The sequence below is a fragment of the Oncorhynchus mykiss genome, chromosome 15, assembly GCF_057628025.1.
Source record: "Oncorhynchus mykiss isolate SJ-2025 chromosome 15, ASM5762802v1, whole genome shotgun sequence".
In the NCBI taxonomy this organism is placed as follows: Eukaryota; Metazoa; Chordata; class Actinopteri; order Salmoniformes; family Salmonidae; genus Oncorhynchus; species Oncorhynchus mykiss.
The window spans coordinates 51148734-51172272 of NC_143036.1; the positions used below are offsets into that span (position 1 = coordinate 51148734).

Sequence of the window (23539 nt, forward strand, 5' to 3'; positions counted from 1 at the left end):
GTCTGGATTTGGGTGAAGGAGAAGCTGGGGAGGCTTGGGCGAGTAGTTGCTGGGAGGCGGAGCTGTTGGCCGGGGTTGGAGTAGCCAGGAGGAAGGCATGGCCAGCCGTTGAGAAGGAGGTGCTCTTGTTCTCCATGGACTTTAGAGTGTCACAAAACTTTTTGGAGATGCGAATTTCAGTTACAATTCAAATAAGGAAATCAGTCAATTGAAATCAATTAGGCCCTAATCTATGGATTTCACATGACTGGATTTACAGATCTGTACGATGCGTGGATTGTTGCGTGGATCAGAAAACCAGTCAGTATCTGGTGTGACCACCCTTGCCTCATGCAGCGCAACACATTTCCTTCGCACAGAGTTGATCAGGTTGTTGATTGTGGCCGGTGGAATGTTGTCCCACTCCTCTTCAATACATTTTTTTTTTAAACCTTTATTTCACTAGGCAAGTCAGTTAAGAACAAATTCTTATTTTCAATGACGGCCTAGGAACAGTGGGTTAACTGCCTGTTCAGGGGCAGAACGACAGATTTGTAGACCACACTGTGTCAGTAGCCTGTGGGTGGTTAATGGGAGCCTATAACGAGCTCTACCTTGTCAGCTCGGGGGTTTGAACTTGCAACCTTCCGGTTACTAGTCCAACACTCTAACCACTAGGCTACACTTTGTCATACATGTCGATCCAGAGCATTCCGAACATGCTCAATGGGTGACATGTATGGTGGGTATGCAGGCCATTTTCATATTCCAGGAATTGTGTACATATCCTTGCAGCATGGGGCTGTGCATTTTCAAGCTGAAACATGAGGTGATGGCGGCGGATGAATTGCACGACAACGGGCCTCAGGATCTCGTCACGGTATCTCACGGTGCATTCAAATTGCCATTGATAAAATGCAATTATGTTTGTTGTCCGTAGCTTATGCCTTCCCATAACCGAAACTGCCACCACGTTCCGTGAAGAGCACACTTCTCCAGTGTGCCAGTGGCAATCAAAGGTGAGCATTTACCAACTTCAGTCAGGTCAAGACCCTGGTAAGGACAACGAGCACGCAGATGAGCTTCCCCGAGACGATTTCTGACAGTTTGTGCAGATATTCTTCAGTTGTGGAAACGCACTGTTTCATCAGCTGTCCGGTTGGCTGGTCTCAGCCGATGCCACAGGTGAAGAAGCCAGATGTGGAGGTCCTGGGCTGGCGTGGTTACACATGGTCTGCGGTTGTGAGGCCAGCTGGACATACTGCCAAATTACCTAAAACGACATTGGAGGTGGCTTATGGTACAGAAATTGACATTTAATTAACAAAGTTCATGGACCAGGAAGTTGCATTCGGTCATGTTCCTTCGTGCACTATAAGGATGAACAAGATTATTTAGAGTGTTATGAGGATGCTAGGGGTTAATTCTATGCGTCCAAACTCTCTATGATCCTTTGTCCCTGTTCAGGACCTCAGCCTCCCAAATCCTCTGCCAAGTGTAATAATTACTTGCCAGGTGGTCAACAGGCTATATTCTCCTTCTGCAATTAGAACGTCAAACCAACACACAAAACAGACACTACCCCTAATGGGTTGAGAATGAGACTGTTGGAAGCCAGGAGGAGAAGAGGAAGGCTGGAGTGATCTTTGAGAACTCTCCTCTCCTTTTCTGTAAAAATGTTGAGAAAGTAATGCAAAGAAAAATCACTTCAGCAGAAAGTTAGTGTTAAGTAAGAATCTTTATTTAAAAATCAGTAGTTTGATTCAGAAATAGTCATCTATAATATGGATTCCCAGACAATCAGAACTTCAGTCAGGCTTTCATCTGATTGACCACGGAGTCCTAAACTTGTTTTCCCCATAAATGAAGTTATGCAAAGAAAACATTGTACATGGACACAAAAAGAGAGAACAAGTCAATATCTGAAGGCATCGCACAAATTCCAAGAAATCAGTGAATTTTTTTAAGGCCATTTTGTATAGTTATTTTCATAGATTTTCTTTTTCCAAAACACTCAATTACAACAAAAGAACTGGTGCATCTCATGTAAAACTGTACATGCAAACATAGTGCACGGATATCTTGGATATCTTTAGTAAACAAAGATCACGTGTGTGAACTCACATGCTCTATTAAAAACTCTGGCGGCACGCGCACACACGTACACACACACACACACGCACACACACACACACACACACGGCTTGGCAAGCAGATGGCAAGTGTTGTGGCACTAGCAAAGCAGTGAAAGAAAAGAATGATCCTTTCCACAGTAGTGTAAAAAGAGAAAGCGCAAAAAATAACAACGTCAGTAGTCCTTGATGGTGAACATGATCTCAGCTGTATGTGTGTCTGCGTGGTCGTGTGTGTGTGTATGCACGGGCACACGTGTGTGTGTGTGTGTGTGTGTGTGTGTGTGTGTGTGTCCACACTGTCAGCCTGTGGGTGGTTAATGGGAGCCTATAACTAGCTCTAGACTGTGACCCAAAATCCTAATGATACCTCCTGCTCTGCTACAAGCCCAGTGGAAGACTGCAGCACAGACAAGCTGGGTTTCAAATAACACACTAGCTATTCCCCACATAGTGCATTTCTTTTGACGAGCCATCCGGTGCCTCATATGGATTTGGCTGCACTATATGGATTTCGCTAAGGTTTCTTATGATACAAAGACTCAAGACAAGCCACAACTACAGATGCAGAGGAGGCAATTATGGAAGGCTTTCAAATGTGTGAGAAAAACACGATGAAAGAAGACATTACTGAAAGTTGTGAGAGAGACAAGAAAGGTTGGAAAGACATCTTTTTTGAAGACACAGTAGACACAAACTGTTTTAAAACAAGGCAGAGTTTCTCATCAAATATATGTTGTGTAAAGTACGTGGGTTAAAACGGCAGACTGCCATGTTGAATATACCGTGTGAGTTTATTCTCCCTCTAGGCTAGCCAACATCTCCCTGTATAGGTGTGGCACTGTGTCGACTCAGGCATGTAGCACTAAATGCCTGTACTCCTCTGACTAAATCAGCGGGTTGACCTGGTTGTCTACCTCTGACCCGGGTCGTTCCACCTCAAAAAGACACCAGAAAGAGGACACATAGTGGCATTTTCACACTTCATGTTAAAATCAAGTATTTTACTTGAGAGGATTTGCATATGAAGCAATGAAAATGCTAATATAGGTACCATTGACTTGCATTGGATTGTGTGACAAATGCTAAAAAGTTAGAATTCAAAAAACAGTGGCCAAGTAAACAAAACCAAAGAATGGTTTGCTGTCGTACTTTTGTCCATAAACTGCTTTCAGGAATCCAATATGTAATTTTGTAACTTGGGCAAACTATCCCTTTAACATTGACATAGAACAACGAAATGACATGGAACGACCCTCCAATGACATAACCCACTGGGCTGTATCCCCCTCTCTCACCCCCCTCTTACTGCTATGCCAAATATTATTGGCTTGGAGTTGATCCTATTTAAAGCATTAAAACACAGTCGATTGTAATCTGTAAGGCTGCGTCCACTGAGCTGCAGTGAAACAAGAGGAGGAATGACACAGAAAAGAGAGGAGTTGTTATGTGGTTGAATTGTGGCAAAGGGCATCGGTCTATCAGTAATGATATGGCAACAGACCGACAGTGGCACACACATGAAAATACATAGATGTAGTGTTGGAATGTCTGTTAGTTTGATAAGGGATATTGACATGTAACCAATCAAGTTATCAATTACACACCACCTCCATACAAGCAGTAGCTAATAGCTATATTATGATAATAATGATTAATATTATTAATAATTAAAAAGGCAGTTGATATAAACTCCAAGCCCATTAAGACAGCAGATTGAAGAGGATACCCCGGCTGTAAGAAGTAAGAGTGGGTTGACTGGGTATAATGGCTACGGGCCAGGAGTTTTTCCTCTGTGAGGTAAAACTCCTAGCCCTCAGTGGGCATTGTTAATTGGGATTATTGGATGAGAATTACATTTAGGAAGAACAAGTTGTCATGACAACCGCCAGACACCATCATCTACGGCCAACACACTCGGGGCTTAACACTATAACAAATAAAATGACATAATGATTGGCACAACTCAAAACAATAAAGTTACCTTAACAAGGCAACTTAAAACAATCTACTTAAGAATATCAACTTCCAAGGCAATAACCAAGTGGTTAAGAGTGTTGGGGTCAGTAATTGAAAGGTCGCTGGTTCGAATTCCCGAGCCGACTAGTTGAGAAGAAAAAAATCTGCCCAAGTGCCCTTGAGCAAGGCACTTAACCCGAACTGCTCCTGTAAGTCTAAATGACAAATGTAATAATAATAATAATAATAATAATAATAATAATAATAATAATACAAAAGAACAAGAACCGAACAGAAGGAAAACATTTTTGTAACTGTTTTTGACTACTGGGCTTCTGCTGTTGTCTCAAACTGGATCTGAGAGCATCTGTTGTTATTTAAATGGATTTGGAAGAGAATATGATGTTGGTTGAGTCACTGTTGTTCTCGGCACAGTGAGAAAACCCGTGGGCACTCGCAGCGTGGCTGGCATGGGCACCCTATCGCCAAGGCAGTTTAGAAAGGAGCAGAATGCGCTTCAACTACAAACATTTAACCCCAAAGCCTGAGAGCAGTGACAGGCAGGGAAGTGTAGGACCACAATGCATGCTCTGACGCTACACTCATGCAAAGGGACAACATTGTATAGTACAGTGGCTACTTGGACCTGCACTGTTGCAAGCTCAACCTGACTCCCCTGGCAAAGACAACCCGCTGAGAGATAAAGAGAGAGAATATTGATTGAAGTTCCAAACTGAAAGAAGTATGTACAGTATCAGTCAAAAGTTTGGACACACCTACTCGTTCAAGGGTTTTCCTTTATTTTTACTATTTTCTAAATTGTAGAATAATAGTGAAGACATCAAAACTATGACATAACACATGGAATCATGTAGTAACCAAAAAAATGTTAAACAAATTGCCACAATATATTTTATATTTGAGATTCTTCAAAGTAGCCACCCTTTGCCTTGATGACAGCTTTGCTCACTCTTGGCATTCTCTCAACCAGCTTCATGAGGTAGTCACCTGGAATGCATTTCAATTAACAGGTGTGCCTTGTTAATTTGTGGAATTTCTTTCCATCTTAATGCACTTGAGCCAATCAGTTGTGTTGTTACAAGGTAGGTGTGGTAGCCCTATTGGGTGAAACACCAAGCCCAGCTCAAATAAGCAAAGAGAAACCACAGTCCATCATTACTTTAAGAAATTAAGGTCAGTCAATACGGAACATTTCAAGAACTTTGAAAGTTTCTTCAAATGCAGTCACAAAAACCATCAAGCGCCATGATGAAACTGGCTCTCATGAGGACCGCCACAGGAAAGGAAGACCCAGATAAGTTCATTAGTTGCCAGCCTCAGATATTGCATCCTAAGTAAATGATTCACAGAGTTCAAGTAACAGACACATCAACTGTTCAGAGGACACTGCATGAATCAGGCCTTCATGGTTGAATTGCTGCAAAGAAACCATTCCTAAAGGACACCAATAATAAGAAGACTTGCTTGAGCCAAGAAACATGAGCAATGGACATTAGACCCGTGGAAATCTGTCCTTTGGTCTGATGAGTCCAAATGGGAGATTTTTAGTTCCAACCGCTGTGTCTTTGCGAGACGCAGAGTAGGTGAATGGAGGACCTCCGCATGTGTGGTTCCCACCGTGAAGCGTGGAGGATATGCTGTGATGGTGCTTTACTGGTGACACTGTCAGTGATTTGTTTGGAATTCAAGGCACACTTAACCAGCATGGCTACCACAGCATTCTGCAGCAATACTCCATCCCATCTGGTTTGCGCTTAGTGGGACTATCATTTGTTTTTCAACGGGACAATGACCCAACACACCGACGGCTATTTGACCAAGAAGGAGAGTGATGGAGTGCTGCATCAGATGACCTGGCCTCCACAATCACCCAGCCTCAACACAATTGAGATGGTTTGGGATGAGTTGGACCGCAGAGTGAAGGAAAAGCAGCCAACAAATGAAGCTAGTTGAGTGAATGCCAAGAGTGTGCAAAGCTGCCATCAAGGAAAAGGTTGGCTACTTTGAAGAATCTCAAATATATTTTGATTTGTTTAAACTTTTTTGGTTACTACATGATTCCATATGTGTATTTCATTGTTTTGACATCTTCACTATTATTCTACAATGTAGAAAATAGTCAAAATAAAGAAAAACCCTTGAATGAGTAGATGTGTCCAAACTTTTGACTGGTACTGTACATTATACAAACGTCCAATGGTAAAAATCATTATCATTAACATGTACTGTAAACATTGAGTGAGAGTTGGAAGAATAGAGAGACAGAGTAGAGAGATATAGAAATATATTTCCAGTTATTTACATCAGTCAAGTGATACCACATCCAGACTATAGAACCCTTTCACCACTCTGCTCCTGAAAAAGGCCAGTCCCCAGGAACTTCCTTCCTATCCTCCTGTCATCCTTCCTTCTTCCTTTCATTCTTTCCTTAAATCCTTCATTCCTTGCCAGGTGAGTTGGAAAGACCAGACTCTGTCCATCTTCCCGGGTGTGTCCCAGAGAGTGTCTCCATTGGCCGATATACACGAAGTCCAGACAGAGGAACGTTTGACAATGAAAGTAAACATGCCCCTGTTGACTCCATCCGCCCGTTCCAAAGTAGAACCCTTTAGAACCGCTAAGTAAAAACTTATAGAACCCTGCCAGTCAGTCAGCCTCCATTAGTGCAATGAGAGAGAGAGCGAGAAAGCCAAGAAGGCCTCTCCTATCACTGAGCAAGTGATGCAGAGAGGAGAGAGACAAATACATATTTGAAGAGGTTTTGTTCAGGACCAGGGGGCATCTCCGCACCCTTCAGATCTGCGTCTGCAAGGGGTGTCCTGGGGGGGTGTACGGAGGGGGTGCGGGCGAGGGCTTGATGCCTCTGATCCTCATGTAGGAGAGGAACTGGTCAGGGATCTCAGCCAGGACATCCTTGGCTAGACGGGCCATACTCAGGATGTGGTTCCCTGTCCGGTCGGTGTAGTCTCTGAATGGGACAAACTGTAAGACAAGAGAAAGACAAAACAGGGCTGGAATTAGTTATAGTCTAGTCAATATACAGGTGTTTAGCTACTAAACGTTGAATCCTTACTGGAAAACAGGCAGAGAGAAGAAATGGGGTTGGAGAAATATACTATAATATATACTAAATATGAACTAAAATAAAAAGTATAGGCAATATATAGTAGGTGTTAGGCCATTATGTGTAAATAACACTTCCAAAGATCTTTGAAAACTTAAGTTGAGACTTTTTGGACCCACAGTACAAAAAGTAAAGCATGAATTTATTCATAACAGTTCAGAGCGAGGTGAGTTCAGAGCGAGGCGAGTTCAGAGCGAGGTGAAATTGTACTAGCCAATCAGCTATCAAAGTCTTTCGATGTACAGTGCATTGCTAGCGAGCGCTCAGTCTCTTTCATATCTGATCTAATGAGGATGGGGGCAGGGCCAGTTTTATCCCAGAACTGTCTTTCATAGGGGTCCTGCCTTTCTCTGCATGTGTGTAGAGACAGCTAACTGTCCAGACTGACAGATAGTGATGAGTGAGTGAGCTAGGAAGAGCAGAACGGACCTCCTAGTGTGTGTGCGTGCGTGCATATATATATATATATATATATATATATATATATATATATATATATATATATATATATATATAAATATGAACAGGGGCTTTGGCTGAGAGTTTCCTTTTGCGAGGGTGGAGACTTCGATTTTGCCAGAAATCTCTATTTTTATATAAACTCAACAAAAAAGTTGAGGACCCTGTCTTTCAAAGTTAATTTGTAAAAATTCAAATAACTTCACAGACCTTAATTGTAAAGTGTTTAAACACCGTTTCCCATGCTTGTTCAATGAACCATAAACAATTGATGAACATCACACCTAAGGGACAGGTACAGGATGGCAACAACAACTGCCCGAGTTACAGCAGGAATGCGCAATCCCTCCATCAGTGCTCAGATTGTCCGCAATAGGCTGAGAGAGGCTGGACTGAGGGCTTGTAGGCCTGTTTTAAGGCAGGTCCTCACCAGACATCACCGGCAACAATGTTGGCTATGGGCACAAACCCACCGTCACTGGACCAGACAGGAATGGCAAAAAGTGCTCTTCACTGACAAGTCACAGTTTTGTCTCTCCAGGGGTGATGGTTGGATTCTCGTTTATCACTGAAGGAATGAGCGTAACAACAAGGCCTGTACTCTGGAGTGGGATCGATTTTGGAGGTGGGTCCGTCATGGTCTGGGACGGTGTGTCACAGCATCATCGGACTGAGCTTGTCATCATTGCAGGCAATCTCAAGGCTGTGCGTTACAGGGAACACATCCTCCTCCCTCATGTGGTACCCTTCCTGCAGGCTCATCCTGACATGACCCTCCAGCATGACAATGCCACCAGCCATACTGCTTGTTCTGTGATTTTCTGCAAGACAGGATTGTCAGTGTTCTGCCATGGCCAGCGAAGAGCCCGGATCTCAATTCCATTGAGCACGTCTGGGACCTGTTGGATCGGAGGGTGAGGGCTAGGGCATTGCCCCCAGAAATGTCCGGGAACTTGCAGGTGCCTTGGTGGAAGAGTGGGGTAACATCTCATAGCAAGAACTGTCAAATCTGGTGAAGTCCATGAGGAGGAGATTCACTGCCGTACTTAATGCAGCTGGTGGCCACACCTGATACTGACCTTTGATTTTGACCCACCTTTTGTTCAAGGACACATTATTCCATTTCTGTTAGTCACATGTCTGTGGAACTTGTTCAGTTTATGTCTCAGTTGTTGAATCTTATGTTCATTCAAATAATGTTTTTACCCCATTTGTCTCCCCAATTTTCATGTTATCCATTTGGTAGTTTCAGTCTTGTCCCATCGCTGCAACTCCCATATGGACTCGGGAGAGGCGAAGGTCGAGAGCCGGCGTCCTCTGAAACGCGACCCTGCCAAGCCGCACTGCTTCTTAACACACTGCATGCTTAACCTGGAAGCCAGTCGCACCAATGTGTTGGAGGAAACCATCTATATCTGGCGACCCGCGCCAGCGTGCATTGCGCCCGGCCAAAAACAGAAGACGCTAGTGCACGACAGGACAAAAACATCCCTGCCGGCCAAACCCTCCCCTAACCCGGACGACGCTGGGCCAATTGAGCGCCGCCCCATGGGTCTCCCGGCTGTGGCTGACTGTGACAGAGCCTGGACTCGAACTAGGACCTCTAGTGGCACAGCTAGCACTGCAATGCCTTAGACCACTGTGCCCTCGGGAGGCCCTGAACTCTCAATTTCTAACACATATAAACTCAAAAGTTAATCAAGCAGCTAACCAAATTATGCAAGATTTTACTTCTGGGTTAACTGAGATTAGGCCTGGGGCCTCTGTGGGTTCTCTGTCCATCTGGCCTGATGAGGGAGGGCAGAGCAGGTGGGAATGATCTGAACTCAGACCAGATGTCTGTCTGTCCAATGGAACCAGGGCCAGGAGCCAAAACACAGATGTTAACATGCTGTTAAACTCTAATGTACGAGCACTACTATCTGTGTAAATGTCCATTTTGGTTTTATGGATGATTCAGTTGAATCCCACCTGTGATTTCCCTCCCAATATGTTGTTTTCTAGTACTTCTAGTTCCTAGATTCTACTACTAGTTCATTTATCATCATTATGTGCATATAAGTAATATGTTGTAGCATCTGTCCATGGCCCTGACTGTTCTGTGCTATGCAATCAATCAAATGCATTTTATAAAGTCCTTTGTACAATAGCAGCTCGATGGTTGCAGACAGCTTGTTTTTGTTTGTGAGGCATATTCTAATGCTCCCAAAACCCTACCTATTTGACTCAATGTATCCTGCAGCCTAGCAGTGGAACAGACAGAAGGAACATGGTGTACCTGAACAATGTCCCTCTCTGCATATCTTCCCTTCGACGAGATCCTCACTTCATCCCCGTCCAACTCAATCATCGCTGAGAAGAAACATCATACTGTAGTCATCATCTGCTCAGTGGAGTGTCTGTGTATGTGTGTGTGTGTGTGTGTGTGTGTGTGTGTGTGTGTGTGTGTGTGTGTGTGTGTGTGTGTGTGCACATACGTACATTTGTGCATCTGTGTGCGTTTGCGTGTTTCTTACCATCAAATTCTGCTGGTCCCACCCCTACGATGATAATCGACATTGGAAGACACGAAGCCTGGATAGGACACGAGGAAACAAATTTGAGTCTCATATTCTCCTCATTATGTCTGTGACAAAGTTGAGTGTCACACAGTATACATATGCATAGGATTCTGTCAGACAGTCTGTGAAATATGTTTTATGAGTGACTTTGACTGAGCACCTATACAGCCTATACAACAAAGTTGATTCACCCCAAGCTGTGTGTGTGTGTGTGTGTGTGTGTGTGTGTGTACAGTCGTGGCCAAAAGTGACACAAATATACATTTTCACAAAGTCTGCTGCCTCAGTATGTATGATGGCAATTTGCATATACTCCAGAATGTTATGAAGAGTGATCAGATGAATTGCAAAGTCCCTCTTTGCCATGCAAATTAACTGGATCCCCAAAAACCCTTTCCACTGTATTTCAGCCCTGCCACAAAAGGACAAGCTGACATCATGTCAGTGATGACGAGGACAAGGCTGGAGATCACTCTGTCATGCTGATTGAGTTTGAATAACAGACTGGAAGCTTCAAAAGGAGGGTGGTGCTTGGAATCATTGTTCTTGATCTGTCAACCATGGTTACCTGCAAGGAAACACGTGCCGTCATCATTGCTTTGCACAAAAAGGGCTTCACAGGCAAGGATATTGCTGCCAGTAAGATTGCACTTAAATCAACCATTTATCGGATCATCAAGAACTTCAAGGAGAAGTTCAGTTCAATTGTTGTGAAGAAGGCTTCAGGGCGCCCAAGAAAGTCCAGCAAGCGCCAGAACCATCTCCTAAAGTTGATTCAGCTGCGGGATCTGGGAACCACCAGTACAGCACTTTCTCAGGAATGGCAGCAGGCAGGTGTGAGTGCATCTGCACGCACGGTGAGGTGAAGACTGAGAATGGCCTGGTGTCAAGAAGGGCAGCAAAGAAGCCACTTCCCTCCAGGAAAAACATCAGGGACAGACCGATATTCCTCAAAAGGTACAGGGATTGGACTGCTGAGGACTGGGGTAAAGTCATTTTCTCTGATGAATCCCCTTTCAGATTATTTGGGGCATCTGGAAAAAAGCTTGTCCGGAGAAGACAAAGTGAGCGCTACCATCAGTCCTGTGTCATGCCAACAGTAAAGCATCCTGAGACCATTCATGTGTGGGGTTGCTTCTCAGCCAAGGGAGTGGGCTCACTCACAATTTTGCCTAAGAACACAGCCATGAATAAACACATCCTCCGAGAGCAACTTCTCCCAACCATCCAGGAACAGTTTGGTAACGAACAATGCCTTTTTCAGCATGATGGAGCACCTTGCCATAAGGCAAAAGTGATAACTAAGTGGCTCGGGGAACAAAACATCAATATTTTGGGTCCATGGCCAGGAAACTCCCCAGACCTTAATCCCATTGAGAACTTGTGGTCAATCCTCAAGAGGCGGACAAACAAAAACCCACAAATTCTGACAAACTCCAAGCATTGATTATGTAAGAATGGGCTGCCATCAGTCAGGATGTGGCCCAGAAGTTAATTGACAGCATACCAGGGTGGATTACAGAGGTCTTGAAAAAGAAGGGTTAATTAACACTGCAAACATTGACTCTGCATCAACTTCATGTAATTGTCAAGAAAAGCCTTTGACACTTATGAAATACTTGTAATTATACTTCAGTATTCCATAGTAACATCTGACAAAAATATCTAAAGACACTGAAGCAGCAAACTTTGTGGAAATTAATTTGTGTCATTCTCAAAACATTTGCCATGACTGTATGTGTAAATATTCATGGAGTGTGTCTGAGATGTAGTATCCCGAGTGGCGCAGCAGCCTAAGGCACTGCATCTCAGTGCAAGAGGCGTCACTAAAGTCCCTTGTTCGAATCCAGACTATATCACATCCGGCTGTGATCGGGAGTCCCATAGGGCTGTGCACAGTGCCCTCTGGGTTTGGCCGGGGTAGGCCGCCATTGTAAATATGAATTTGTTTTTAACCGTCTTGCCTAGTTAAATAAATCGAATTAAAAAAACATGTAAAAAATATCTTCCTGAGGGCCTCTCTGAATTTGGGGATGAGAGAATAAACAAGTCCCTCACCTCACACTCCCCCAACACTTTAATATGTGTGTACGTGTGTGTGTGTTTGTGTGTACGTGTGTGTGTGTGTGTGTGTGTGCCATAATCCCGCCTCTGCTCTCTCCGTCTTTCTGAGTGATGAGTTAGTTTGATGTATTACCCCAGGGTTGTAGAATGATAGATGAGTTTATCAGAATGTCTTGTTTACTTGTTTCCCTAGGAACTGATCCCAAGCCAGCCTTTACCTCTCACATACATACATGCATACATACTTACATTACTGTTCCCACTACCCCCAATCAAGTCCCCTGTCCAATCTCCCCTGACTATGGTAATACAGACAGTGATGTGTGTCCATACTGGCCATCTAGTGACTAGGGCCGGGATTCAATCAGATTGTTGATTTGGAAAATTGTCCGTGAATGTGGTCTCCGCCAAAGTGGGAACATTGCCTAGCAGTTGTTGATCTTACGTTGACGATGGACTCCTTGGTCTGGGCCATGTCTGAGATGACTCCATCTGTGATGATGAGGAGGATGAAATACTGAGAGCCATCCTTCACTGACGCAGCATACCTACACACAGGAGAGATAAACACAAGAGTACATAGGTGAGCCAAACAAGTGTTTATATTACCCATACAACCCTACATTAAACATGGTCTTTATTTCCTACAGATGTAACCTTTCAAACCCGGCATGAACTGGCTGGGTAGTGATATTATTTCTGGCAGCTACTTTTACACAGCGTGGGCCCTAGCCTCTGACTGCTTCCTGTGCTTCTCAAAACACACGTAAGGCGGGCGGAGAGAGAACCTCTGGTGCTCGCAGCGCCGGACACAGAGACAGAGAAGCCAACTGAACGGTTATTAAACTGCGAGGAGTGTGAGGGCACAGCAGAGAAGGAGTGGAGCGGTCATTATTAAAACGCGGGGGCGAGTGGCACAGGTGAGAAACAGAGGAGGTGAGCGGAAAGGAGGCTGGCATGACAGCGGTGCCTGGGAGTAAGGGGAGGGGTGAGGAGAAGGGAGGAGAGGGGTGGCACTAATGATTGGATTCCCGAGAGCCACACACATTTTGCACTGGGTTGTTACCCCTCAACTCAACATCTCTACCTTGGCTTCCGAGCAACAACAAACAGGCACAAACACACCTGTAAATCTCAAGCCTTCTGACAGCACCTTGACTTCATCAAGGCACACTCATTAAGGTTTAAGGACTCTCTGTGTGTGTGTGTGTGTGTGTGTGTGTGTGTGGGAAGGACTGTGTAGTCATTGTTCACTCACACAAACAACACATTTACAGGTTAATTAAAGAACCGAATGTGGCAAAAGTCACAAAACACGTTCATTTAACAGCTCAGAAGCAGCTTCTGTGTGACTCAAGTTCTACAGTGGAATGTTACAACACAGTCACACTTGTTAACTGTGAAATTATCTCTGCGAGCTGTGCATGCACTGAGAAGCACAGTCACACTTTTTGACGAGTTGGAGAATCTCAGTTAAGTCTCCGTTAGTCTGATCTTGTGGCCCGGAAACACTGTCACCAACGTATTCTCAGCATAATACTCTTGAGTTATGTACTGAAACGTCTACTTTCACTTTTAAAAGTTGACACATCTGAACTGTTAGTCTGCAGACTTCCTCTGTTGTCCTTTTCGCTCTCAGGGAAACGACTCAATCTCAACATACAGCCTGCGTTGTGAATGGCTCTTACTGGAACAGAGGACAGTGGATCGATACACAAGTTCAGGCCCCCTGAATTAGTATTGATCTACTCTGGACTCCTGGCTCGCTCATGCCTGGGAGGTTTAGGTGTGCACCGGTAGGAATGTGATCTGACATTCAATGAAGGAAGACCTATAGGTATCGGCCTCTGTTTTTATCAGCCTGCTCTGTGTATTCAGTCAGTTCAGGAAGTAAATCTAAAAACTCCTGAAAGGAGAAGTGTGTAATATCATTTTCAGTTCATACATTGAATTCCAATTTGCTTTCGCAAATTCACTGAAATGAATCGAAAACCTGAAGTGACCCCGAAGCTGGTTTAATTCCAGCTTTGTTCCTCATAGCCCCCTTACCTGGCCACGTGGTTGATGACAGGGGAGAAGTTGGTTGGGCCGTAGAGGCAGACAGACTTCAGGCTCTGGTAATATGCCTCCATCACTCCATCTATACCTGCACAGTATGGGTTTTGGGGGTTGCCATTCTGGAAGACACAGAATGAGAAGGAGGGTAGTTAAATCTTTCATCAATTCCATCAAGCAGGAGAAGAAAGCAAAGAGAATAAAAAATGAAAAATGATGTTAAAGCAAGAGAATGGAGGAGGATAACTAGAAAAAAGGGAGGGAGAGGAGGATAAATAAACAGCTTTCATCAATACAACTTTAGGCCCAGTGAGAGAAATGTGGGCAATCCCTGCTGAGCGTGCTGGAGGCATCCTCCTGTCTGAGTGGTATCCTACTGTTTAAAGTACTCTGCAGAGCTGAAGTGGGAAGGAGAGAGAGGGGGAGGGAAGGCTGTCTGTGATCGATGGTTTCTGCCTTGCATAAAGGACAGTTACTGTTCTCCTCGGTGGTCATAGAACTCAGTGGGTGTATTTTAGCCTGCCAGGCAGGACTTGGCATCCTAAGCCTCCACACTACAGCCACTAAGGAGACGTTCAAACGTTGAGGGTTTGAGCCTGCTGGAGCGCCAGTTACAGTGCCTGGCAAAAGTATTCATCCTCCTTGGTGTTTTTTTCCTACTTTGTTGCATTACAACCTGTAATTTAAATACATTTTTATTTGGATTTCATGTAATGTACATAATAGTCCAAATTTGTGAAGAGAAATGAAAAAAATAACTAGTTTCAAAAATTTCAACCCCCCAAAAAAAGAGAAGTGGTGCGTGCATATATATTCATCCCCTTTGCTATGAATCCTCTAAATAAGACCTGGTGCAACCAATTACCTTCAGAAGTCACATAATTAGTTAAATAAAGTCCACATGTGTGCAATCTAAGTGTCACATGATCTCAGTATATATATATATATATACCTGTTCTGAAAATCCCCAGAGTCTGCAACACCACTAAACAAGGGGCACCACCAAGCAAGCAGCACCATGAAGACCAAGGAGCTCTCCAAACAGGTCAGGGACAAAGTTGTGGAGAAGTACAGATCAGGGTTGGGTTATAAAAAAATATCAAAAACTTTGAACACCATTAAATCCATTATTAAAAAATGGAAAGAATATGGCACCACAACAAACCTGCCAAGAGAGGGCCAACCACCAAAACGCTCAAACCAGGCAAGGAGGGCATTAATCAAGTGGCAACAAAGAGACCAAAGATAACCCTGAAGGAGCTGCAAAGCTCCACAGTAGAGATTGGAGTATCTGTCCATAGGACCACTTTAAGCCATACAGTCCACAGACCAGGGCTTTACAGAAGGGTGGCGAGAAAAAAGCCATTGCCTAAAGAAAAAATAAGCAAACATGTTTGGTGTTCGCCAAAAGGCATGTGGGAGACTACCCAAACATATGGAAGAATGTACTCTGGTCAGATGAGACAAAAATGTAGCTTTTTGGCCATCAAGGAAAACACTATGTCTGGCACAAACCAAACACCTCTCATCACCCCGAGAACACCATCCACACACGGTAGTGGCAGCCTCATGCTGTGGGGATGTTTTTCCATTAGCAGGGTCTGGGAAACTGGTCAGAATTGAAGGATTGATGGATGGCGCTAAATACTGGGAAATTCTTGAGGGAAACCTGTTTCCGTCTTCCAGAGATTTGAGACTGGGACAGAGGTTCACCTTCCAGCAGGACAATGACCCTAAGCATACTGCTAAAGCAACACTGGAGTGGTTTAAGGGGAAACATTCAAATGTCTTGGAATGGCTTAGTCAAAGCCCAGACCTCAATCCAATTGAGAATATGTGGTATAAGTTAGTGGTACTTAAAGATTGCTGTATACCAGCGGAACCCATCCAACTTGAAGGAGCTTGAGCAATTTTGCCTTGAAGAATGGGCAAAAATCCCAGTGGCTAGATGTGCCAAGCTTATAGAGACATACCCCAAGAGACTTGCAGCTGTAATTGCTACAAAGTATCGACTTTGGGAGGGTGAATAGTTATGCATGCTCAAGTTCTGTTTTTTTTCTTATAATTTCTTGTTTTTCACAATAAAACATATTTTGCATCTTCAAAGTGGTAGGCATGTTGTGTAAATCAAATGATCCCCCCCCCCAAACATTTTTTTTTATTTAAATTCCAGGCCACAAAATAGAAAAAATGCCAAGGGGGTGAATACTTTCACAAGCCACTGTATGTGGCATTTGCCATCATTTTTTGTTGCTCTTTCATTTGTCTAATTACTTATGCTTCTCTGGGTGCATCTGCAGCCACAGGGCTAACTGGAACAAACAGTGACTCTGATCAAATGTAAACAAAACAAGCCTGTAACCATGGTGAACACATTAAGTATATGTGGTTTAACAATTTAACCAACTGAGCCAAGACTGAACAACTCTGGTGATGGAGTATCCATAGGTTTTGTTCCAACCTTTCTGAACCACATCACTCACCACGGTGAACACATGTGAGACTTATCCATCAAGGGGCAGCTTGGCTCCAAAGCCCAGAGTAGGGAACATCTTACCAGGGTTCAGAGGGTAGAGGTCACTTACCAGGGCGAACTCATGTGATACCCGTCCGTCAGGGGGCAGCTTGGCTCCGAAGCCCAAAGCAGGGAACATCTTATCACTGTCGTAGTCCTGGATGATCTCCCCTACAGCCTTCATGGCCATGGCGTAGGCATTCATCTGGTAGGGACTCATGTAGTGGAGGGAGGTGGGCTGGGTTGGGTTGCCTGGGAAACAGGTACGGTAATGGGACAGTAATAACAAGGTACAATAATGGAACAGAGCCAGATATAGAAAAGGAATGGTTGTGTCTCAAATTAAACTCCATTCCCCATGTAGTGCACCGCTAGCCCATGCTGTTTATGGGTGAAAGTGGTGCAGTATATGTGGAATAGGGTGTTATGAGTTTTGCCCATACAGAAAGGTAGTTGTGATTTCAACCAAAACGGTGATACTTTTAGACAGCATAATACAGGATTTCACTAGAGACCGTGTTACATCTCTTTCCCTGCCTTTCCCCTCTTTATAAGACTCTGGGTAGGGGTACAGTATGAGTGACAAAAACATCATTCCATAATCAATAATAGCAGGAGAATAATTTCACTCGTGTCTCGTAAAAGCTCTTTATAGCACAGTGGCTGCAGTGGTTATGAGTATAGTGACATATGACCTTTAGATCTTTTAAACGGACCTATTGGACACGCATCCATGACATCAGCTCCTGCATATCGGACCTCGTCAAATAAAAACAAGGAAGCAATAACCCTTATGAATCATCAGTGGATCTAAGTTTGAACTGAACCATCTGTTGTTGTTGTTGTTGTTGTTGTTGTTGTTGTTGTCGTCTAAGAGATGCGATCGTCCCAGTCAACCTCACTATAACGTCTAAGAGATCATGACCCAGGTCATTTCCTTCCAGCCTTGCTATAACAGGTACCCTTTTAAAATGGATAAGAGAGGCACAATCGTTCCTGTTATCACCACTAAGCTATGATCTCTGACAGCATTAGGTTTGAGCCCTGAAATAATGGAGATGGCTATTACAGATCACTTTATTCCCCCATCTGCACACATTTAAATAGCCCTGGTCGAGCATTAGGAGAAGTGTCGTGTGTGTGTGTGTGTGTGGCTCACCGTTTGAAGCGGTGAAATCAATCGCCACTGTGAAATTAATCTGGGTCCTGGAAGGCAAAAGCAAGAGGAGGGTAATTATTTGTTTACCGCACACACATACGGCTTAATGAACTTTAGTAAACACTATAATGTTCTGATTATCATAGCTCAAGCAAGCGGATAAGTTGAAACCTCTCCTTGTCCTTGGTCCCCGAGGACACTAAATGCAATATAATAGAGAGTGAGAGAGAAAAAAAACTGTCTAATCCTTCACTGTTTACAGTATTTCCCAAGAAGTCAAGACAAACAGGTTCAACAGGTCAGTGCACACAGTGCTGAGGTACCGTGCCCTGTGGCTCACACAGCCTCTTGCCCTCTCCACCACCTCCTGTATTTGAATAGATCAGGTACTGTAAGGAACCATTGGACTTGTCATCCTGTGACGCCATGCGGAGTGCACTGCTCAGCCCGCAGACACACGTTAGTGCAGCAGACCTGAAGAAGCCGGTTTACTCATTGTGAGGGAGGGGGAGGAACCAGACCAAGGGCTCTGTGCTCTCCTCTCCCCAGCTCCGAGCCACTCTGCCTGCGTTGGCTGTGGTTCAAGTCAGGATAGGAGCCATGAGGTGGGTATGGATGTATAGGGCCCAGGTCGGGCTCTGTGCTACTCTAGTCCACACTGACACACACAGCCTGGGTCTAATGCTGGGAGAGGAAGGGGTGGGTGGGGAGTGATGCCTGAAGTACAGAGCTGTCACTTCATGTTAGGGCAAAGGCTGCATCAAGGATAGAGTCTAGGGGTAGAGGGGGGGGGGGGGGGGGGGCAGAGGGAGGATGAGAGGAGGGAGGAATAAGGAAGGAGCAGAGGGATGCTTGCATCATCCCCCCGGAGTTAAATCACACATTGTCTTAAAATCGCTAATTTACTCTTCGGGTTGCACGCTAAGAATGTGTTTGAGCGCATCCCTTTTTCTCCCCTTTTTTTTTTTTTACTTCACTGAATTGTACTGTAACTCATGTTACATGAATTCAAGTCCCCCCCCCCCCCCCCCCCATTGTATAATTCAGTGCCAAGATGTACAGTACCACTCAATATTTAAGGGCATTGGTACGCTGCAGAAGTCAGTGGAGAGGAGGCAAGTTTAATATTGTGAGAAATGAACAGAGGGACAAATCTGCAAGGAGAAGAGGAGGTGAGACAGTGGTGTGTTGGAGTCAAATCTGGTCCAGCTCTCTGTGCCAAGAGGGAGGGAGGGAGACACAGACAGACAGACGTGCATTGGAGTCATATCTAGTCCAGCTCTCTGTGCCAGGAGGGAGGGAGGGAGACACAGACAGACAGACGTGCATTGGAGTCATATCTAGTCCAGCTCTCTGTGCCAAGAGGGAGATAGACAGACAGTGGCCCGCCAGGCTGAATTATGGATGCCTCCACACACACGCACCCGTGCACACACAGCGAGTTTCCACCTTGTTCAGAGAGTGTGAGGACAGCCAGAAACAGGGGAAGGAGAGGGATAAAGAGAGAAAAAAAGAGCAGAGAAATGTATCCCAGTCTGAAACGAAATATTACTCAGTTATTTCAACATAACTCAAAGACTGTAAATCAGTGGAGATCCAACTCAGAGACGCAATCTAATTATTCACATTAAAATGCAGAGGGCTCTCGCTAAAGGTCAGCCGAAGCTTCTGCACCAATCACAGATGACTGTGCACAGTGAGGTAAGAGTGAAACATTGCCCCATTGGCTCCAGGAAAACTAGCCAGCCCGTTCTGATCTTAAAAGGGGCAATCAGCAGTTGCTACATACATTTTTTTAAAACTAATGATATGTACCCATGGATTCTTAAAGAATATAACTTATAAATAACTCATGAGCTTAGTTCAACTGTTGTACCCCCATCAGTACCCAAAATATAAGCTTGTTTGTGAACCAATGTTTGTAAACAAAACAAAGTAAAATGTTAAACACTGTATAGCCTCAAAACATAGTTAAAAGTATAATTCTCACATCATGGGATGGTCCGGCCTTGCATCCATAGATCTGTCTATAAATTTGAGACGGTTTACATTTCTCCAGCCCCGTCCCTCAGCATCTTACCGAAACAGGGGCGGGGATAACACTATTGTTTCTACTGCTTTAACCCTGCTCAAACCCCAAAAGCTACTCTTTCAACAGAGAGAGAGAGAGAGAGAGAGAATTTCACTTTTAATATGGGCGATTTTTTAGTTTGCCTTGAAACGTTATCTAAAAGCAACTAATTAATTAAGCTATACTAATATACACTAATAAAATATACTAACTAATTAAAACAAAAAAAAATTAAATAACGGATAGAAAGTCAGCTCTTCTCAAGTAAGGTTTTCGCGAACAAACAGTAAAGCAGGAAATCACTAAGGAAGTGACTACGAGGACTTGGCAAACCGTTACCTTTTTGTTCATATCTGACTGTGTTATTAGCTGGATCATTATCAGAGAGAGGAGAGGAGGAGCAGAGAGGAGGAAAGGAGAGTGGAAGAGAGGAGATGGAGAGTGGGAGGAGGGGAGAGGAAAGGGGAAGAGATTTTCTCATGTTAAACAAACATCTAACAGAGACTCAACACTACGGTCCCTTCCAGCCTTGTCTATGGTTAATGATTCATAATAAGTAAATAGTACTACTGTAGGAGTGTTATTGTATTAGTGGCATCCATCGGCCCCTGCCAGTAGACCTGGGAAACCCGGTAGGAGTAATTAGCACTGGTCCTGAGGCTAATTGATTGTTTCATGCATCATTTAGGACTCCATATCCACAACTGTAAGGGACGACGCAGTCTATAGAGAGACTACATGAGTTCACTTGGAAACAAAACATGTCATCCCAATGTCTTCCCTGGTTAAATAAAGCTTAAAAAAGAAAGAGTGGAGGAGTGTGTGCCATATTGAAGCTATCAGTGCAGGGGATGAGGCACACACAAATCTTGACTCATGTCTATGTCTCCTATCTGATAGTATCACCCAGGGGCGATCAGTGCAGTACCTTTCTCTACAGCGCTCCACTTATTTGCTTCAGATTGCCTCCGGGCAGGAAGAGAAAAAAAAACCCTGCCAGCCACAGAGCCAGCTGATGACCAATTCACAGAAAAATACAAATGTCTGGGAAAGAAAGAGAGAACCTTGTCTGGAGAGAACACACAATGGCGTGTATTGTTACTGGAGTGGAGAGATGCAGAGAGAGAGAGCGCAAGAGATGTAGAGAGAGATGTAGAGAGAGAGATGTAGAGGGAGAGAGAGATGTAGAAAGGAAGAGAGAGAGATGTAGAGAGAGATGTAGAAAGAGAGAGAGAGATGTAGAAAGAGAGAGAGATGTAGAAAGAGAGAGAGCGAGAGATGTAGAAAGAGAGAGAGCGAGAGATGTAGAAAGAGAGAGAGTGCGAGATGTAGAAAGAGAGAGAGCGCGAGATGTAGAAAGAGAGAGCGCGAGATGTAGAAAGAGAGAGAGCGCGAGATGTAGAAAGAGAGAGAGCGCGAGATGTAGAAAGAGAGAGAGCGCGAGATGTAGAAAGAGAGAGAGCGCGAGATGTAGAAAGAGAGAGAGAGCGCGAGAGAGAGAGAGCGCAAGAGATGTAGAGAGAGAGAGAGAGAGAGAGAGATGTAGAGGAGAGAGAGAGAGAGAGAGAGAGAGATGTAGAGAGAGAGAGATGTAGAGAGAGAGAGAGAGATGTAGAGAGATGTAGAGAGAGAGAGAGAGATGTAGAAAGAGAGAGATGTAGAGAGAGATGTAGAAAGAGAGAGAGAGAGATGTAGAAAGAGAGAGAGAGAGATGTAGAAAGAGAGAGATGTAGAAAGAGAGAGAGAGAGATGTAGAAAGAGAGAGATGTAGAAAGAGAGAGATGTAGAAAGAGAGAGATGTAGAAAGAGAGAGAGAGAGATGTAGAAAGAGAGAGAGAGAGATGTAGAAAGAGAGAGAGCGCGAGATGTAGAAAGAGAGAGAGCGCGAGAGAGAGAGCGCGAGAGAGAGAGAGCGCGAGAGAGAGAGAGCGCGAGAGAGAGAGAGCGCGAGAGAGAGCGAGCGCGAGAGAGAGCGAGCGCGAGAGAGAGCGAGCGCGAGAGAGAGAGAGCGCGAGAGAGAGAGAGCGCGAGAGAGAGAGAGCGCGAGAGAGAGAGAGCGCAAGAGAGAGAGAGCGCAAGAGAGAGAGCGCAAGAGAGAGAGAGCGCAAGAGAGAGAGAGAGCGCAAGAGAGAGAGAGCGCAAGAGATGTAGAGAGAGATGTAGAAAGAGAGAGAGAGATGTAGAGAGAGAGAGAAGTAGAGAGAGAGAGAGAGAAGTAGAGAGAGAGAGATGTAAAAAAGAGAGAGAGATGTAGAGAGAGAGAGATGTAGAGAGAGAGAGAGAAGTAGAGAGAGAGAGAGAAGTAGAGAGAGAGAGAAGTAGAGAGAGAGAGATGTAGAGAGAGAGAGATGTAGAGAGCGAGAGATGTAGAGAGCGAGAGATGTAGAGAGCGAGAGATGGAGAGCGAGAGAGAAGTAGAGAGAGAGAGAGAGATGTAGAGAGAGAGAGATGTAGAGAGAGAGAGATGTAGAGAGAGCGAGATGTAGAGAGAGCGAGATGTAGAGAGAGCGAGAGGTGTAAAGATGTAGAGATAGATGTATAGAGAGAGAGAGAGATGTAGAGAGAGAGAGATGTAGAGAGAGAGAGAAAGATGTAGAGATGTAGAGAGAGATGTAGAGAGAGCGAGATGTAGAGAGAGAGAGAGATGTAGAGATGTAGAGAGAGATGTAGAGAGAGAGAGAGAGATGTAGAGAGAGAGAGATGTAGAGAGAGAGAGAAAGATGTAGAGATGTAGAGAGAGATGTAGAGAGAGAGAGAGAGATGTAGAGAGAGAGAGAGATGTAGAGAGAGAGAGAAAGATGTAGAGAGAGAGAGATGTAGAGAGAGAGAGAGAGAGATGTAGAGAGAGAGAGAGAAGTAGAGAGAGCGAGAGAGAGAAGTAGAGAGAGAGAGAGGAGAGAGGAGAGAGAGAAGTAGAGAGAGAGATGTAGAGAGCGAGAGAGATGTAGAGAGCGAGAGAGATGTAGAGAGCGAGAGAGATGTAGAGAGAGAGAGAGATGTAGAGAGAGAGAGAAAGATGTAGAAAGAGAGAGAGAAAGATGTAGAAAGAGAGAGAGAGAGATGTAGAAAGAGAGAGAGATGTAGAAAGAGAGAGAGATGTAGAAAGAGAGAGAGAGATGTAGAAAGAGAGATAGCGCGAGATGTAGAAAGAGAGAGAGCGCGAGATGTAGAAAGAGAGAGAGCGCGAGATGTAGAAAGAGAGAGAGCGCGAGAGAGAGAGCACGCGAGAGAGAGAGCACGAGAGAGAGCGCGAGAGAGATGTAGAGAGAGAGATGTAGAGAGAGAGATATGTAGAGAGAGAGAGAGAAGTAGAGAGAGCGAGAGAGAGAAGTAGAGAGAGAGAGAGAAGGAGAGAGGAGAGAGAGAAGTAGAGAGAGAGATGTAGAGAGCGAGAGAGATGTAGAGAGCGAGAGAGATGTAGAGAGCGAGAGAGATGTAGA

At 44.4% G+C, this 23539-nt stretch overlaps 1 protein-coding gene across 3 annotated transcripts in view; it reads right to left on the reverse strand.

Annotated features, from left to right (window-relative positions):
• Positions 1-1698: 1698 nt before the first annotated feature.
• The window catches only part of LOC110490170 (copine-8), a 125232-nt gene continuing 103391 nt past the window's right edge, over positions 1699-23539 (reverse strand). For all 3 annotated transcript variants that reach the window (XM_090200262.1, XM_090200261.1, XM_090200264.1), the window contains 7 exons: positions 18029-18075; positions 16940-17121; positions 14349-14476; positions 12745-12847; positions 10191-10248; positions 9953-10026; positions 1699-7073 (listed from right to left, as the gene is read on the reverse strand). In XM_090200262.1, coding sequence (XP_090056388.1) covers positions 6885-7073; positions 9953-10026; positions 10191-10248; positions 12745-12847; positions 14349-14476; positions 16940-17121; positions 18029-18075 — 781 coding nt within the window. In that variant the 3' untranslated portion in view covers positions 1699-6884. The remainder of the gene's footprint in view (positions 7074-9952; positions 10027-10190; positions 10249-12744; positions 12848-14348; positions 14477-16939; positions 17122-18028; positions 18076-23539) is intronic.